The sequence below is a fragment of the Salvelinus alpinus genome, chromosome 20, assembly GCF_045679555.1.
Source record: "Salvelinus alpinus chromosome 20, SLU_Salpinus.1, whole genome shotgun sequence".
Lineage (NCBI taxonomy): Eukaryota > Metazoa > Chordata > Actinopteri > Salmoniformes > Salmonidae > Salvelinus > Salvelinus alpinus.
This window is the reverse complement of record NC_092105.1, coordinates 15584106-15602901: the sequence shown is the minus strand read 5'-3', so window position 1 is coordinate 15602901 and position 18796 is coordinate 15584106. Positions and strand designations below refer to the sequence as shown.

The 18796-nt window shown below is 46.0% G+C and overlaps 2 protein-coding genes across 5 annotated transcripts in view; both read left to right on the top strand.

The window, feature by feature from the left end:
- The window catches only part of LOC139546359 (AF4/FMR2 family member 3-like), a 78090-nt gene extending 65218 nt beyond the window's left edge, over nt 1-12872 (top strand). For both annotated transcript variants that reach the window (XM_071354652.1, XM_071354653.1), the window contains 10 exons: nt 1464-3488; nt 4966-5357; nt 5509-5769; nt 6078-6141; nt 6341-6477; nt 6567-6638; nt 10438-10531; nt 10715-10764; nt 10893-11086; nt 11499-12872. In XM_071354652.1, the coding sequence (XP_071210753.1) occupies nt 1464-3488; nt 4966-5357; nt 5509-5769; nt 6078-6141; nt 6341-6477; nt 6567-6638; nt 10438-10531; nt 10715-10764; nt 10893-11086; nt 11499-11620 (3411 nt within the window). In that variant the 3' untranslated portion in view covers nt 11621-12872. The remainder of the gene's footprint in view (nt 1-1463; nt 3489-4965; nt 5358-5508; nt 5770-6077; nt 6142-6340; nt 6478-6566; nt 6639-10437; nt 10532-10714; nt 10765-10892; nt 11087-11498) is intronic.
- A 4777-nt stretch (nt 12873-17649) lies between these two features.
- Nucleotides 17650-18796, top strand: part of LOC139546358 (uncharacterized) — a 36396-nt gene continuing 35249 nt past the window's right edge. For 2 of the 3 annotated variants that reach the window (XM_071354648.1, XM_071354649.1), the window contains exon 1: nt 17650-17957. The gene's annotated coding sequence lies outside the window, so the exon portion shown is untranslated. The remainder of the gene's footprint in view (nt 17958-18796) is intronic. The other variant, XM_071354650.1, reaches the window with a different exon arrangement.

The window sequence follows — 18796 nt, the reverse complement described above, 5'->3', positions numbered from 1 at the left end:
TTTTTCATCTACGTTGAGCGAATGAGCGTTATAGTGTCTCCCGAGGAGGAGGAGGGAGGGGGTGGAACAGCGCTCCAGAGCTCCAGTTAGAGAGAGGGAGGGAGGGGACAGAGAGGGTACAAGAGATGCAGTGTCTTCTCTGGAAAAGAGGGTGAGGGAAAGAGGGAAGGGGGGTGACCTGGGAGGGGGGCGTGACCTGGCAGGAGAGCAGTGTTTGAGTAGAGGAGTAGTTTAAATTAGCTCTGGTTAGCTACTGGAGAGAGGGAGAGGGAGAGAGAGAGAGAGCGAGAGAGGGGGAGCGAGAGAGAGGGGGAGCGAGAGAGAGGGGGAGCGAGAGAGAGGGGGAGCGAGAGAGAGGGGGAGCGAGAGAGAGGGGGAGCGAGAGAGGGGGAGCTAGAGAGAGGGGGAGAGAGAGAGAGGGGGAGCGAGAGAGAGGGGGAGAGAGAGAGGAAAAAATAGAAAATAACAAGAGAGTAGGAAAGTAATTGTACACTCCACCAGTGAGTATATCCTCTTCTTTTTAAAGCTCTTTTATTCTTTGTTGATTAATGAGTGAGTTGTTAGGCAGAATAAACAGCATGTGTGTGTGTGGGCGGGGGGTTATCGTCTGTCAGGGCAGATGTGTGTAGATTCCAGAGAAAGTAGAAAAGGAAGGAAGGTTGAAGAAGTAGCCACAGTTTTAAAAATGGGTCTGTTTTTAAAATTGGTCTTCTTAGACTCTGGTTGAACGAGTGGTAGTTTTGACAGTGTGTTGTTGTCTTAATGTACGTGTGCAGTGTAGATTAGAACATTTTTGAAAATTGCACTTTTGACCATTAAGAATGAAGCTGGGACAGTGAGTAAGAAATGTGGGTACTGTTTGTATGGTTTTGAGTGCGTTGTGTGTTTTGAAATATTCCAGTGTGTGTCATATTTTTTCAGGGAATCTATCATTTACTCCTGTCACTGTTGCCTCCTCTCTCATTCTCCTCTCTCTCATTCCATACTCTATCCCCTCCCCTTCAGAATTCTCTCTCTCTCTCTTCACAGGAAGAAGTGAGCATACGACAGATCTTTCTCTTCCTTATTCCCTCCTATTCCCCTCTTTTCACAACTTTATTAAACATGTAGTTTTCTTTAAAAAATATATATATTTATATTGCACTGGCCATTCAACATATCAATATTTTCGTGGTGAAAAGCTCATATGTATATTTATAAATAGTCTTTCTCGCTGCTCAGGAAGATTGTTGTTTTTGGGCTTAACCCCTGTTTTCATTGAATATAGTTCAATCATTTTCTGCAAGTTACTGATAGTGTAAGTTAGTGTTTAAAACCAATGTGAATGTATCAAAGTCAACCTGACTTGTTCATCACAAAAAGCATGATCCCTCTCCTTTGCAGTTCCTACTGGACTGTTTCTCTACTCATCCCTCTCTCCTTAAATATGTCATCCCGCTCCATCCTCCTCTCTGTTTTCTCAGGCAGATCACCCCCCCACCACTCAGTGGCAGCTGGATAAGTGGCTGAAGAAAGTCAGAAAAAAATCCTCCTGGGATCCCGGCAACCGTGAGCACACCCAGAGAGCTACAGAACACAGCTCGCCCTCCCCAGACCCCCACAGAGCCCCGTCTCCGGCCAGATCCTGGGGGACCAGAGAGGACTACAGCCCCAGCCAGAGCCCTGTTCCCAGCCCACACTTCAACTACAGCCCCAGGCATAGCCCTCGGCCTAGCCCTGGCTGCAGCCCCTGTCCCAGTCCTTGCCACAGCCCCATCCCTAGCCCGGTCCCCAGTGTCTGTCTGAGCCCCTGCCTCAGCCCCAGAGCCAGCCGCAGCCCTAGCCCCATACCCCGACACCCCCCTAAGAGTCCTAGTCCCAGCCTTACTCAGTCTAGCTCCCGTCACTATCCTCAGGTTCGGAGTCTTCATCAGGAAAGCTTCAGGCCTCTCACGCGGCCTAGCTTAACATCCAGCCCGAGCCATAGACCCAAAATCAGGATCGCACCTGCTCCCAGCATTGAGTCCAAGAGCAAACTGAGGCACAGTTCCTCTCCCCAGCCTCCGCTTCAGCACAGCTCCAGGCCTAAACCCAAACAGAGCCCGTCTGTTCCCACTCCCAAGAACACAGCCAAGGCAGCCCCTGCTCTGAGCACTGAGCCGAGCCACAGACCCAGACCTAGTCCCAACTCCAGTCCCAGGCTTCATTCTCAGCCTAAGTTGAAACACAACCCCATCCTAGCCCTCAAAACCAGCCAACATCTAACAACCTCTGGACAAAGACCCAAGGAGAGTTGCAGACTCGGCCACAATTCCAACTCCAAACCCAGGCCCAAGTTTGGGCCTAGTTTGACAACCAGCCTCAGTACCAGTCCCAGTCCCACACCCAAGGCCAAGACCTTACCTCCCACAGACCCTAGCAGAGAGACCAGCAGCAGAGTTGGTCACAGTTCCAAATCGAGTCCCAAGCCACATTCTCGGCCGATCTCCAAAGCTGGTTCTGGGCCTAGCTCTAGATCCAGCCCCAGTCCTAGACCCAAAGTCAAATCCCGGGAGAACCCTGCTCCCCACCCAAAGCCTCCACAGAGGAAGCCCCAATCCAGGGAGAGAGAACGGGAGGTGGACAACCGGAGAGAGACCCAGGCAGCAGACAGGAAGGCAGAGGGAAGGGGGAAGGGTAATGTAGAGAGACAGGGAGAGAGGCAGGGGGAGAAACAGGGAGAGAGAAGACTGGCAGAGGATAAGTTGCTAAGACGCCCCTGGGTCCAGAGTTCAGAGGAGGAAGAGGACGTAGAGGAGAGAAAGAGGAGGGAGGAGAGAGAGAGGGAGGAGAAGAGGAGGAGGAGGAAGGAGCAGCAGAGAGGGGATTGGCAGGCGGTCCAGCCCAAGCAGAGACCTCACACCAACAGCGAGCGACACCGCAATCCCATTGATCCACAACGCCACGGGACCAAGAAAAAGAGGAGGAGGAAGAGTGAGGAGGAAGAGAGAGAGTCTCAACCGGACCCTTCCCTTCCGCCGTCGCCCTCCTCCCCCACACCTGTCATCCCTCCCACAGATTCCTCTTCATCATCTTCCTCATCAGAGTCCGACTCGGAGCCCAGTCTGCCTCCCAACGTCGCCAAAGTCCCAGCCGACTCCACGTCCAGCCAGCGTCCTATCCCCAGGAGAGGGCACCAGGGCCCTGGGAGGCCTTCAGACAGCAGGCCAGGAGTGCTCTACCCCACTGCCACATCCAACCAAGAGCACGGGCCGCAGAGCCAGGCAAAGCAGAAACTCTACACCTTGGTCCCGTTTGGGCGTAGTGAGCAGGCCCCATCCTCACATCGAGGCCTGAGGAATCTGGTGGTGCAGTTAAACCTCTCCCTGCTCAGCAGAGTGCCTGATACTACGACAGACACCCCAGCCTCTCACAAACACCCCTCCTCTTCCTCTTCCAAGCAAAAAGAGGCCATGAGACACCTGTACACCCCAGAGACAGAGGGAGGAGACAGCAGGAGGAAACGGAAGGTAACACACATTTCTCTTTTTCTCTTCATAACTTGTAAACAAGGTAGTTGTACTGTAGCTAGTTTATCATGGAATACTAATGTCACCCTTTACTGAGACCTGAGGTCACTGTTGATTCCGAAATACAATAGCCTGGTGTCCGTGATGTTGTGGTAAATGCTGTTTACTCTCCACTACATCTCTGGTGATGTTGCTTCAGAACTACAATAGCCTGGTGTCCATCAGTGTTGCTTCAGAACTACAATAGCCTGGTGTCCATCAGTGTTGCTTCAGAACTACAATAGTCTGGTGTCCATCAGTGTTGCTTCAGAACTACAATAGCCTGGTGTCCATCAGTGTTGCTTCAGAACTACAATAGCCTGGTGTCCATCAGTGTTGCTTCAGAACTACAATAGTCTGGTGTCCATCAGTGTTGCTTCAGAACTACAATAGCCTGGTGTCCATCAGTGTTGCTTCAGAACTACAATAGTCTGGTGTCCATCAGTGTTGCTTCAGAACTACAATAGCCTGGTGTCCATCAGTGTTGCTTCAGAACTACAATAGCCTGGTGTCCATCAGTGTTGCTTCAGAACTACAATAGGCTGGTGTCCATCAGTGTTGCTTCAGAACTACAATAGCCTGGTGTCCATCAGTGTTGCTTCAGAACTACAATAGGCTGGTGTCCATCAGTGTTGCTTCAGAACTATGATAGCCTGGTGTCCATCACTGTTGCTTTAGAACTACAATACCCTGGAATCCGTGGTGTTGCTTCAGAAGAATTGCAATAGCCTGGTGTCCATCAGTGTTGCTTCAGAACTACAATACCCTGGAATCCGTGGTGTTGCTTCAGAAGAATTGCAATAGCCTGGTGTCCATCACTGTTGCTTTAGAACTATAATAGCCTGGTGTCCATCACTGTTGCTTTAGAACTATGATAGCCTGGTGTCCACCACTGTTGCTTTAGAACTATAGTAGCCTGGTGTCCATCACTGTTGCTTTAGAACTATGATAGCCTGGTGTCCATCCCTGTTGCTTTAGAACTATGATAGCCTGGTGTCCATCACTGGTGCTTTAGAACTATGATAGCCTGGTGTCCATCACTGTTGCTTTAGAACTATGATAGCTTGGTGTCCACCACTGTTGCTTTAGAACTATAGTAGCCTGGTGTCCATCACTGTTGCTTTAGAACTATGATAGCTTGGTGTCCACCACTGTTGCTTTAGAACTATAGTAGCCTGGTGTCCACTACTGTTGCTTTAGAACTATAGTAGCCTGGTGTCCACCACTGTTGCTTTAGAACTATAGTAGCCTGGTGTCCATCACTGTTGCTTTAGAACTATAGTAGCCTGGTCCATCACTGTTGCTTTAGAACTATGATAGCTTGGTGTCCACCACTGTTGCTTTAGAACTATAGTAGCCTGGTGTCCACCACTGTTGCTTTAGAACTATAGTAGCCTGGTGTCCGTCGTTCAACCATAATGGGTGTGTTTCTTCCCAGTCAGAGAATGGAATCCAGCACCAAAGAGAGAGTAAGAGGAGTAACTCCCACACCAACGGCCCCTCAGCCCACACAGAGTCTACAGCTAACAGAGAGAGTACCCGGAGTAACTCCCACACCAACGGCCCCTCAGCCCACACAGAGTCTACAGCTAACAGAGAGAGTACCCGGAGTAACTCCCACACCAACGGCCCCTCAGCCCACACAGAGTCTACAGCTAACAGAGAGAGTAAGAGGAGTAACTCCCACACCAACGGCCCCTCAGCCCACACAGAGTCTACAGCTAACAGAGAGAGTACCCGGAGTAACTCCCACACCAACGGCCCCTCAGCCCACACAGAGTCTACAGCTAACAGATGTCTAGACCCCCACAAAGATGCCAGACACAACAGGTGAGACTGGAACGCACACTCTCATACACATTCTCATACACACGTATACACACTCTCATAAACACTTATACCCACTCGTACACAAAACAGGCATACAGACTGTAAAAAGTACTGACTGTGTCTTTGGGTGGGGGGGTGTATGTGTGAGCAGGTTCTTGGAGGACTACCTAGACAGTAAGAGGCCACTGTCCCCCCTGTCCCCTCTCTCTGACACCCCGGACCCCACCAAGCCTCCCATCAAAACACAGCCCCCAGTGCAGCACTACACAAACAGTGAGGTGCCCAGGACCCATGCTAAGATGGAGGTGGAGTGTGTAGGCGTGTCAGGGAAGCCCCCGCCCATGTGTGAATCCTGGGGACCTCCTTTACAACGGGCAGGGAGCCAGAGAGGAACTGTACTCAACCATGAACCGTGAGTGACTGTCTGACTAAAATTAGACAATTTTCGGTCCTCATGACCACATTCTACAGCCCAACATATACCACCAGAAGCAGTCTGTAGCTGTCACACAGTAACATATGTGTCTGATATTTACTATTCGCGCTCTCTCGCTTTCTCGCTCGCTTTCTCGCTCTCTTTCTCGCTCTCTTTCTCGCTCTCTTTCTCGCTCTCTTTCTCGCTCTCTTTCTCGCTCTCTTTCTCTTTCTCGCTCTCTCTCTCTTTCTCACTCTCTCTCTCTCTCTCTCTTTCTCTTTCTCTCTCTCTCTCTCTCCATCTAGCCCACACCATGCTGAGTACTACATGCATGAGGCCAAGAGAATGAAGCACCGTGCAGATGCCATGGTAAGACTGTATCAGGACCCGAGGGACTGTTCTAACACTGAAATAGGACCTTTAAAGATGTCTAGGACAATTAGTACAACTTTACAGATGGTTTAAAATAAGGACCCTGTCATGAATTACTTGATTAAGTGGCTAAAGAGAGATCTCATCTCTCCCGACCTTTTTTATCTCACATATCACTTACAAATCTCTGTCTCAGGTGGATAAGCTGGGGAAGGCAGTGAACTATGTGGATGCTGCTCTCTCCTTCATGGAGTGTGGCAAAGCTATGGAGGAGGGACCGCTGGAGGACAAGTCTCCCTACAGCATGTACACAGAGACGGTAGAGCTCATCAGGTAAGATATACACACACACATGTGCACACACACACACAAACACGCACATACATACACCCACTTTAACAGTGATCCTCTGGGTTTGTCAGGTATGCCATGAGGCTGAAGAACCACTCTGGTCCTGGGGCCAGACAGGAAGACAAACAGCTGGCCGTACTCTGGTACGTATGTCACTAGCAACAGTCGTCTAAATGTATAAAAGGTCAAAAATACACTTCTGATCAATATACAGTAACAGCTGCATAATGGAAAAATATACTTTATGTTAAATTCCATCAAATATTGGCTGAATTATAGAACATAAACCATTATTTAATAAGATCCCGAAAATCTAAGTATTCTATTTAATGTCAACTATATATGGTCGATTTATGTGTTTTAGAAATAACTAAATTACATGAAATTAGGCCTATACTCTATGCAACCAGCATCTTTCTAGGCCTCTACCACACCCCACAATCTCCAACAGCTATCCCCATGGCTTTCCCTCATATTCCTGATTGTTTTTGTATATTCAACATTAGGTCAAGACTGTGTTTAAGAACAGGAACTAAACGCCCTGCCCTAGAATTTTTTTTATGCAAAAATTGTTTAGTTGGTTGTTCATTTTCAAGAGCGGATTCCCTTGTGGTTAGCCTACTTTTATTTCTTGTGATATAAATATTATGTATGTGCGTTTCGCCCCTGTCCAAGTGTCAGTGCAGTAAATCCTTGTCCAATCATCAGTGTGGAAATAAATTCCGATCAAAACCCTGTACTATTGTTGACATTTTGAAGGGGACTGGCATGTGTTTGAGCGGACATAGTGCACGTTGGTACGATCATAAAATCTGCAGCAAATCTACAAGCAAGTGTTCAAATGTGCATTGCTTTCTTTCTAAATAAATCGATCCATCGACAATTATGTGACAAGTGAATTTACACATCACAAAAACAAGGGACAATCCTGAGGTGCGCGTTGCTGATGTCACTTCCTCTATGTTTAGCCTACAGAATATAATCATCTGTAGGATGTGTGTGTGGGGCATCTCCCCTGGGCTATGTTTCAGGTTGCAGGTCCTACCAACAGAATACAACCTTGCACTCTGGTACCCTGCAAACCATGATCCGTTTTGTATTTCACACAAGTCCAATGTAATGGAGTCTGTTGCACATGTTGTTAATGGTTTGCCGTTCACTCAAAGACCTGAAAATAGCTAGACCTGAGTGCCTTGTTGACCAGAATAAACCCTAACCCCTCCTCCCTAGGCACTTGTTCAGATCTAAAACAACTGGATAGGTGGAAGCAATAGGGTGAATGCACTTTGAAGTACATATCAGCTCTGGTAAAAGTACACTCAAGGGAATATTTGATTGATCCAAGTGATTGAGGAGTATCATTAAAACAGGATAATATGCCCCACCAATATTAGACTATACAGAAAGCCCTTGAAATAAGTAAATCAACTCCATGATAGAATAGTCAAATCAAATATTAACTCCAACAGACATGGGGGTGTAGCAGGAAAATCTGAATGCTGTGAACCAAGAGGTTGTGAGTTCAAATCCAAGCTGAGGACATGTTGGATAATAATTACTGTATACTGATAATTACTGTATACTGATAATAATTACTGTATACATGCATAATGTAATCAGGTGTGTCTTACATGTAAGGTGTATGAGAATCCCTAAACTTGCCAACAGACTAAAAGAGCTGTGATTGGATCAGTGGTTCTTCAGTCAAGGTCTTGATGTGCTTGGCAACCGTAACAAGCTGTCATGAAAATTGCTTTTGGGGGAGAATGTTTCTTTGGGACCATCAGGTGACGTCCTTTTATTTATTTGACCTTTATTTAACTAGGCAAGTCAGTTAAAAACAAATTCTTATTTACAATGACGTCCTACCCCGGCCAAACCCGGACAACGCTGGGCCAATTGTGCGCCGCCCAATCACGGCCAGATGTGATGCAGCCTGGATTGGAACCAGGTACTGCAGTGATGCCTCTTGCACTGAGATGCAGTGTCTAAAACCACTGCGCCAGTCGGGAGCCCTGAGATGCAGTGTCTAAAACCACTGCGCCAGTCGGGAGCCCTGAGATGCAGTGTCTAAAACCACTGCGCCAGTCGGGAGCCCTGAGATGCAGTGTCTAAAACCACTGCGCCAGTCGGGAGCACTGAGATGCAGTGTCTAAAACCACTGCGCCAGTCGGGAGCCCTGAGATGCAGTGTCTAAAACCATTGCGCCAGTCGGGAGCCCTGAGATGCAGTGTCTAAAACCACTGCGCCAGTCGGGAGCCCTGAGATGCAGTGTCTAAAACCACTGCGCCAGTCGGGAGCCCTGAGATGCAGTGTCTAAAACCACTGCGCCAGTCGGAAGCCCTGAGATGCAGTGTCTAAAACCACTGCGCCAGTCGGGAGCCCTGAGATGCAGTGTCTAAAACCACTGCGCCAGTCGGGAGCCCTGAGATGCAGTGTCTAAAACCACTGCGCCAGTCGGGAGCACTGAGATGCAGTGTCTAAAACCACTGCGCCAGTCGGGAGCCCTGAGATGCAGTGTCTAAAACCACTGTGCCAGTCGGGAGCCCTAAGATGCAGTGTCTAAAACCACTGCGCCAGTCGGGAGCCCTAAGATTAAGTGTCTAAAACCACTGCGCCAGTCGGGAGCCCTGAGATGCAGTGTCTAAAACCACTGCGCCAGTCGGGAGCCCTGAGATGCAGTGTCTAAAACCACTGCGCCAGTCGGGAGCCCTGAGATGCAGTGTCTAAAACCACTGCGCCAGTCGGGAGCCCTGAGATGCAGTGTCTAAAACCACTGCGCCAGTCGGGAGCCCTGACAACTTATACACAGAAATGTTCTTGCAACATCTCATGAAACGTGTCTAGAACATTCATATCTTACATTCTGCGAACATGGCAACTAGGTTCTGTGTATGTTTGGTGGAACATTGATAGAATATTGTCCTAACCCTCAGAAAACTGGGCACATGCAAAGTCACATAAAACGCGTCTAGAACATTAAGGTTGTATATTCTGAGAACATTGTAACCACGTTCTAGATCATTTCTGTTTGACACTAAGGGAATGTTCACCTAACTTTAACACCAAAACATGATTTTTTTGTTCAATGTTTACTAACGACATGCCACTGACTTTGAGTAAAGCCAGAGTTTCTATGCATGCTGATGACTCAACACTATACACATCAGCTACTACAGCGACTGAAATGACTGCAACACTCAACAAAGAGCTGCAGTTAGTTTCAGAGTGGGTGGAAAGGAAGTTAGCCCTAAATATTTCTAAAAGTATTGTATTTGGAACAAAACACTCACTAAAACCTAAACCTCAACTAAATCTTGTAATAAATAATGTGGAAATTGAGCATGTTGAGATGACTAAACTGCTTGGAGTAACACTAGATTGTAAACTGTCATGGTCAAAACATATTGATGCAGTAGTAGCTAAGATGGGGAGAAGTATGTCTATAATAAAGCGCTGCTCTGCATTCTTAACAACACTATCAACAAGGCAGGTCCTACAGGCCCTAGTTTTGTCACACCTCGACTACTGTTCAGTCGTGTGGTCAGGTGCCACACAAAAGAACTTAGGAAAAATTCAATTGGCTCAGAACAGGGCAGCACAGGGCAGCACCCTTGGATGTATACGGAGAGCTACACGGGGAACATTACAAAAACGTTTTCTCTCCCTAGAATTGTTAGCTGGGTAGTGAGGTACTGCTCTGTGTCAGCTGTCATGGGTAGCCATGCTGGGTAGTGAGGTACTGCTCTGTGTCAGCTGTCATGGGCAGCCTTGCTGTATGGAGAAGAAGGTGCTTTCTGTATCCATAAGTTTCTGGATATCTGTGTCCTTTGGATATTTTAATCCTTCTCAACTGTAATGGGATTTGTGGACTCAAATAAGGTATTTCAAATGTGTGTCTGTGTGTGTGTTTGTGTGTGGCTGTGTGTGTGTGTTCCCTAGTTTCCGGTGCCTTGCTCTCCTGTACTGGCAGATGTTTCGTCTGAAGAAGGACCAAGCCATGAAGTACTCCAAAGCTCTACTGGACTACTTTAAGGTACAAACCTCATCCTCACCCTTATCCTCTCCCTCACCCTAACCCTGAAGTACTCCAAAGCTCTAGTGGACTACTTTAACGTACAAACCTCACCAGCACCAAGATTTGGTGTGATACAATTAAACGCAGATGTATTCGAATTAAATTGGATAGATTGTAAACATGCGTTTTATGTCGTTCCAGAGTTCTCCCAAAGTGCCTACTACACCCCCCACCTGGAGCGACTCGGGAAAGTAAGGAAGTCTCTCCCTCTCTTATTTCCTCTCTCTAAATCTCTGCAATGTATTTGTGAATGTGTATATAGTATTAGGTTGATTTGATTCTCCCCAGTGAAGCATCATTGTGGTGTTCTCATCCACAGGGGCACAGGGGGGCCTCCCTCCTCTCTCTCGCCCAGCCCCTCAGCCCTCCCCCTGGGCAGCTCCCCCTCTTCCCTCATCAACATTCCCCTGCGTATCCACCAGATGGCAGCAAACCACCTGAACATCACCAACAATGTCCTATACAGCTACGAGTACTGGGAACTAGCAGAAAGCCTGGTCAGAGACAACAATGGTGAGAGAGACTAACCCATTATTAGGCAATACGTAGATGGACTGAAATGACAGTTGTGGCTTTTTGGAGAGAGAGAATGTGAACATTGTTACAACAATGTACATAGACAATAATATAACATGTTAAATGTCTATTATTTTGAAACTATTGTGAGTGTAATATTTACTATTGATTTCTGATTGTTTATTTAATTTTTGTTTATTGTTTTTTTCACTTGCTTTGGCAAGTTGAGAGAGCTCAGGTTGTTGATACTAGGTTTCATTGCTTTACTTGATTTTATCTAACTCTCCTCTCCCTCTTTCTCTCCCTTCCTCTCTCTCTCTCTCCTTCTCACTCTCTCCCTCTTTCTCTCCCTTCCTCTCTCTCTCTCTCCTTCTCACTCTCTCCCTCTTTCTGTCTCTCCTCTCTCCAGAGTTCTTTAACTACCTGAATACACTGTCGGGGCCATTGACTCTCCACAGTAGTATTGCTCATGCAGTCCAGTACACCAGACAGGGTCTGCAGTGGATACGCATCAGTGCTAACGTGGGCTAGTGGCAGGAGGGAGAGAGGGACACAACCCGTGTGATTATAAGTGGAGGATTCCCCCTGCATTCCACGTCGTCAGGATTATTATTATGCTTCAATTCTCAGCATGTACCGTAAATGATGGATTGGATTTATACACAGTGGTGACTCTTTACCTTGTGCTTGATCTTGATTGGGGGAAGGTGTTGTTATTCCTACAATCAAGCAGAGCGAACTGTCTTGGTATCTCTTTCCTCTTCCTGTTCGGATTGTCAGTGCAGATCTACAAAGTGCCACATGGATTTAAAGCCTTTAAACTTGCTGCTTTGCCAAATGTGCCACATGTGATGAAGAAACAAACACAGGAACTGTCTAACAAGGACATTTTAAGAGAAACATGGCACAGTGCACCAGTGAGGACTTTATGATTCTCCTACTGTACAAAACATAGACTGTAAAAGATCAAGAGACATGGATTACATTTCTGAATACAAAGCATTCAACCACAGTAAAACTCTAACTAGCCTTCGTTGCAAAAAGCCACTGTGGAAACCAGTGACCACTTCCTCAAAAAGCCACTGTGGAAACCAGTGACCATTTCCTCAAAAAGCCAATTCCTGTCCACTGGGCATAGACGCCAGTTCAATGTCTAGTTTTGGTTGAGTTGTCTACTAACGTGAATTCAACGTGAATAAACAAAAATGTCACCATGTTATTGGATTTAGGTTAAAAGTCGGTTGGAAAAAATACAAAATTCCTTTGCGTTGATGACTTTTTACAAATCCAATCAGTTTTCCATGTTGATTCAACGTCATCACATTGATTTGTTTTTGTTAAAATTACGTGGATACAACATTCATTCAACCAGTTTGTGCCCAGTGGGAAGAGACCTGGACTGCATTTCTGGACTACATTTCCCATCAGCCTTTACAGGACGAATGGATTCATCATGGGAAAGGTGAAGTTGGGATTTTGAGTTTTCTTTTGGATTGTCAGACCACTCATCCCAAAGGGTAGATCAAGTTACCAGTAGCTTTGCTTTTATGACTCCACTGTGTGATGGCCTTTTTTAAGGACATTTTGAGATACCTTTCACTTTGTTATGTGCACTGTGTGTGTCAGACCATTCATTTTTACAAAAATACCAAACCTACAGCATTTAGATGTCCAGTATTCATTTTCCTGTCTTTGCAAAATTATTATTTATAATATTGTCTAATGTGGTTATCAAAAGTTACATGCCAAAATGTGTTTCATAAATGTCTTTTTGATATTGCAATTTGTATGTAGGGGTCTATCCCCTTGTTTATTGAAGCAGAATCTGTACAGTGAGTTTACAAAACATTAGGAACATCTGCTCTTTCCATGACAGACTGACCAAATCACATTTTATTGGTCACATACACATGTTATTTTATTTATTTCACCTTTATTTAACCAGGTAGGCTAGTTGAGAACAAGTTCTCATTTGCAACTGCGACCTGGCCAAGATAAAGCATAACAATTCGACACATACAACAACACAGAGTTACACATGGAATAAACAAACCATAGTTAATAATACAGTAGAACAAAAGAAAACAAAAAGTATATATACAGTGAGTGCAAATGAGGTAGGATAAGGGAGTTAAGGCAATAAATAGGCCATGGTGGCGAAGTAATTACAATATAGCAATTAAACACTGGAATGGTAGATGTGCAGAAGATGAATGTGCAAGTAGAGATACTGGGGTGCAAAGGAGCAAGATAAATAAATAAATACAGTATGGGGATGAGGTATGTAGATAGATGGGCTGTTTACAGATGGGATATGCACAGGTGCAGTGATCTGTGAGCTGCTCTGACAGGTGCTTAAAGCTAGTGAGGGAGATATGAGTCTCCAGTTTCAGATATTTTTGCAGTTCGTTCCAGTCATTGGCAGCAGAGAACTGGAAGGAAAGACGACCAAAGGAGGAATTGGCTTTGGGGGTGACCAGTGAGATATACCTGCTGGAGCGCGTGCTACGAGTGGGTGCTGCTATGGTGACCAGTGAGCTGAGATAAGGCGGGGCTTTACCTAGCAGAGACTTGTAGATAACCTGTAGCCAGTATGTTTGGCGACGAGTATGAAGCGAGGGCCAACCAACGAGAGCGTACAGGTCGCAATGGTGGGTAGTGTATGGGACGTTGGTGACAAAACGGATGGCACTGTGATAGACTGCATCCAGTTTGTTGAGTAGAGTGTTGGAGGCTATTTTATAGATGACATCCCCGAAGTCAAGGATCGGTAGGATGGTCAGTTTTACGAGGGTATGTTTGGCAGCATGAGTGGAGGATGGTTTGTTGCGATATAGGAAGCCAATTCTAGATTTAATTTTGGATTGGAGATGCTTAATGTGATTCTGGAAGGAGAGTTTACAGTTTAACCAGATACCTAGGTATTTGTAGTTGTCCAGAGTAGTGATGCTGGACGGGCGAGCAGGTGCGGGCAGTGATCGGTTGAATAGCATGCATTTAGTTTTACTTGCGTTTAAGAGCAGTTGGAGGCCACAGAAGGAGAGTTGTATGGCGTTGAAGCTCGTCTGGAGGTTAGTTAACACAGTGTCCAAAGAGGGGCCAGGGGTATACAGAATGGTGTCGTCTGCATAGAGGTGTATCAGAGAATCACCAGCAGCAAGAGCAACATCATTGATGTATACAGAGAAGAGAGTCGGCCCGAGGATTGAACCATGTGGCACCCCCATAGAGACTGCCAGAGGTCCGGACAACAGGCCCTCCGATTTGACACACTGAACTCTATCAGAGAAGTAGTTGGTAAACCAGGCGAGGCAGTCATTTGAGAAACCAAGGCTGTCGAGTCTGCCAATAAGAATGTGGTGATTGACAGAGTCGAAAGCCTTGACCAGGTCGATGAATACGGCTGCACAGTATTGCCTCTTATCGATGGCGGTTATGATGTCGTTTAGGACCTTGAGCGTGGCTGAGGTGCACCCATGACCAGCTCGGAAACCAGATTGCATAGCGGAGAAGGTACGGTGGGATTCAAAATGGTTGGTTATCCGTTTGTTAACTTTGCTTTCGAAAACCTTAGAAAGACAGGGCAGGATAGATATAGGTCTGTAGCAGTTTGGGTCTAGAGTGTCACCCCCTTTGAAGAGGGGGATGACCGCGGCAGCTTTCCAATCTTTGGGAATCTCAGACGATACGAAAGAGAGGTTGAACAGGCTAGTAATAGGGGTTGCAACAATTTCGGCAGATAATGTTAGAAAGAGAGGGTCCAGATTGTCTAGCCCGGCTGATTTGTAGGGGTCCAGATTTTGCAGATCTTGCAGAACATCAGCTATCTGGATTTGGGTGAAGGAGAAATGGTGGGGGCTTTGGCGGGTTGCTGTGGAGGGTGCCGGGCAGTTGACCAGGGTAGGGGTAGCCAGGTGGAAAGCATGGCCAGCCGTAGAGAAATGCTTATTGAAATTCTCAATTATAGTGGATTTATCGGTGGTGACAGTGTTTCCTAGCCTCAGAGCAGTGGGCAGCTGGGGGGAGGTGCTCTTAATATCCAGGAGTAAACCAAGGGCTATATCTATTCCTAGTTCAACATTTTTTGAATAGGACATGCTTATTTAAGATGGTGAGGAAGGCACTTTTAAAGAATAGCCAGGCATCATCTACTGATGGGATGAGGTCAATGTCATTCCAGGATACCCCGGCCAGGTCGATTAGAAAGGCCTGCTCGCAGAAGTGTTTTAGGGAGCATTTGACAGTGATGAGGGGTGGTCGTTTGGTCGCAGACCCATTACGGATGCAGGCAATGAGGCAGTGATCGTGGAGATCTTGATTGAAAACAGCAGAGGTGTATTTGGAGGGCGAGTTAGTTAGGATGACATCCATGAGAGTGCCCATGTTGGTGGTTAGCAGATGTTATTGTAAGTGTAGCAAAATGCTTGTGCTTCAAGTTCTGACAGTGCAGCAATATCTAACAAGTAATCTAACAATTCCAAACCTACCTAATACACACAAATCTAAGTAAAGGGATGGAATAAGAATATATACATATAAATATATGGACGAGCGGTATAGGCATAGACCAGGTGAAAGCTAAGATCCCTTATTGATGTTTCTTGTTAAATCCACTTCCATCAGTGTAGATGAAGGGGAGGAGACAGGTTAAAGAATGAGACAATTGAGACATGGATTGTGTATGTATGCCAGTCAAAGGGTGAATGGGCAAGACAAAGACAAAAAATGTAAGTGCTTTTAAACAGGATACGGTCGTAGGTGCCAGGCGCATCGGTTTGTGTCAACAACTGCAAGACTGCTGGGTTTTTCATTGCTCAACAGTTTCCCGTGTGTATCAAGAATGGTCTACCACCCAAAGGACATCCAGCCAACTTGACACAACTGTGAGAAGCATTGGAGTCAACATGGGCCAGCATCCCTGTGGAACGCTTTGGACACCTTGTAGAGTTCCTACCCTGACGAACTGAGTCTGTTCTGTGGGCAAACTGGATATTAGGAAGGTATTCCTGATGTTTTATCTATCTGATGATGAACCAGATAGATTTCTACTTAGTGATCTCACAGATATTTCCAAAATTCTATTTGTCTCACTCAACTTTCCATATGTAGATGTGTGTGTGTGTGTGTGTGTGTGTGTATTCCAGTTATATAGGCCTAGCTGTATTTCTGCTCAGACTGTTGCTCTTAACTCCCTAGCCAACATGGAGAGATCTCTCATGCTGCCCCCCTCTCCTCCACCTCTCCCTGTCTTTGACTGACTGACCCCCCCCCAACCCCCACACCACACACACACACACCTTTCTTGCTTTCTCTGAACAGGTTGTCTGATAGCTAATTCTTCTTTGTCCATCACTTATTACTGCTGCCCTTTCCACCAATAGGAAGACTGCTATGGCAAGCCTCAGCATCCGCTGTGTGGAACCATAGCAACAGGCTGTAGCCTACATCTGTGCACGTGACAGGCGCAATAAAATTAGACCAAAAGTGGAAATATAATGTATTTTTAAAAATATACATCAGAGAATCCATAATTAGAATTAGGCTAGACGAAATATGACAATCGAACAAACTTGAAATATGAAATATGCTGTATTGACTTCATGCATCTTTAACGGATTTTCGTTGTTAATTCGTTTATGAATGAACGAACAAACGTGCATTGCACGCGATGACGTGCGTGGGATGAAATCGTCATCCATTATATTAAATCACTGGAGCCGAAATTGGAATTGAACTGGTAATTTAGATGTTAAATCAGCATAATATCATATAGGCAAAAAGTATTAGAGCCTGTCATAGGCCCACTAATGGCAGAAGCTAGCCTACCATCAAAAGTCAACAGAGACTTTTGAGATAACGGTTTACCCAGTAGCAGTAGCCTATACTGGACTGAAGTATCCGAGCTCCCCGGTGTGTCGATATTCTCTGCATGTATGCCGCCCGTCATTGGTGCGTAGGTCTGTGCGCGTGCCAGGTTTTCTGAGGACACTGGCTGGTGGCACAGCGGCCAGCCTGCATCAAAGCACGAGACAAAAGAGAACAAAAAAAACACTCGGACTAGTCTACCCGCAATCTTTTTTTCACCAGAGTCCTAATATAGGCCCACTATAGACTATGCAGACTGTATGTTTTACCAGTCTACACTCTAGTCCAGACCATTTTCTGCGTTGTGCTCTCTCACTTCAATTCAATTCAATTTCCCTCTCAGTGTATGTGTGCGTGCATGTATTAGGGGACCAATAGGCTGGATGCAGTAACAGTAAAAACATAGCCCATTCAATGAGGACGTGCGTGCGTGAGAGGATATGTGGGTGGTCTATAGTAGCCCACCACATCCGCTCGTCCCTAATCTCTTTGGCCAAATCCCCTTTAGATTTTTAGACCCCTTTTCCGGTGTCTAAATTGAGTAATCGCCACTTTTCAGTGCTGTGGAGACCGAGGAGATAAGGGCTAAGGGAAATGGGCAATGAAATGGAACTTGTCCCTTCACAGCCCTGCGTCAAATGTAGTGTTGTTGACTCGCCACTGGGTGGCACGATAACCCCAGCCAGCGGCAATGCGAGCTTTCACTGACCTGACAGGGAGGAGGGTTCAAGACGGTAAACGGTGACGGGAGGAATCTGGGAGTTGAGAGGTAGAGCGAGAGAGGAACAAAAGCAGTAGCCTGCTGAAAATGGAAAGTACACGGAGAAGGATGATCGAAAAAATAATGCAAGAACCACGAGAGGATGTCAAACTTGGAAGACCACGACAGTTACACTAAACTCCAAAAAAGGAATAACTCCAGTGCCTCCTAGACGTTTTAGAAGCCTGCGAGAGCGACATTTAGCCGCTTGGTTTCAGGACAAGTCTGTAGAAGAGAGAAAAGGTGAGTAGCAAAGTGACTAGCGCTTTTACAACGGGAACTGTGCAGAGTGTGTGTGGACACTTTGTAGCACACTCGTGCACCTCTTGTTGTTGATTCAGTGTTGGGCAATTATGTAACAGGATTTCGACGTAAGCAACGTGTTCCCACTGCACACATAATTTGTGCAGAGTGTGGTGCTGCGACACATGATTCATTCTGTTCGCTAGCTACATTTTGTTGTTTATCAAAAGGTCAAATAGGGGGTACTTATAGTTGTCCTGTTTCACACATGTACAGTGTGGTCCAGCCACAGCCAGTTCTCGCCATGCAGGTCGACCACTAATAATTGTTTGTGTTCAGATCGAGGAGGGAGGAAGCAAGGAGGAGGGTTAGTTAGAGAAGGGACTGGCTATATCTGTAACCCACTCCAGCAAGGCCTGCAAGTGTGACCCCAGTAACATACTTGCTTTAATCATTTTCAGTACAGTAGGCTAGAGTCAGTGAGGAGAGCATTCTTAGCTAGCTACAGTACATATCTAACAGCGCTGACAAAAAAGGGAGAGGCTGGAGTTAGGGGGCTCTACTAAACTAACATATGGAATTGTTTTTAGATGGTCATACATGGATCATTTTTCTATTTGATTTAGAATTTTAGGACCCATGTAGTTATACATTTTTTTAAATATAAAAAATGATTTGATAACATTGAATTTGGCCTGTACTACTATAGCCCATAGAAACGCATTGAATAACACATGAATAAAAAAGGCAAAAGAGACAGTAAAAAAGGTTTTGGAGGGTCTGTCCTATATCTAGGAGATAAGAAAGCTCAGGAAATAATATTTTTTTGGGGGATACAT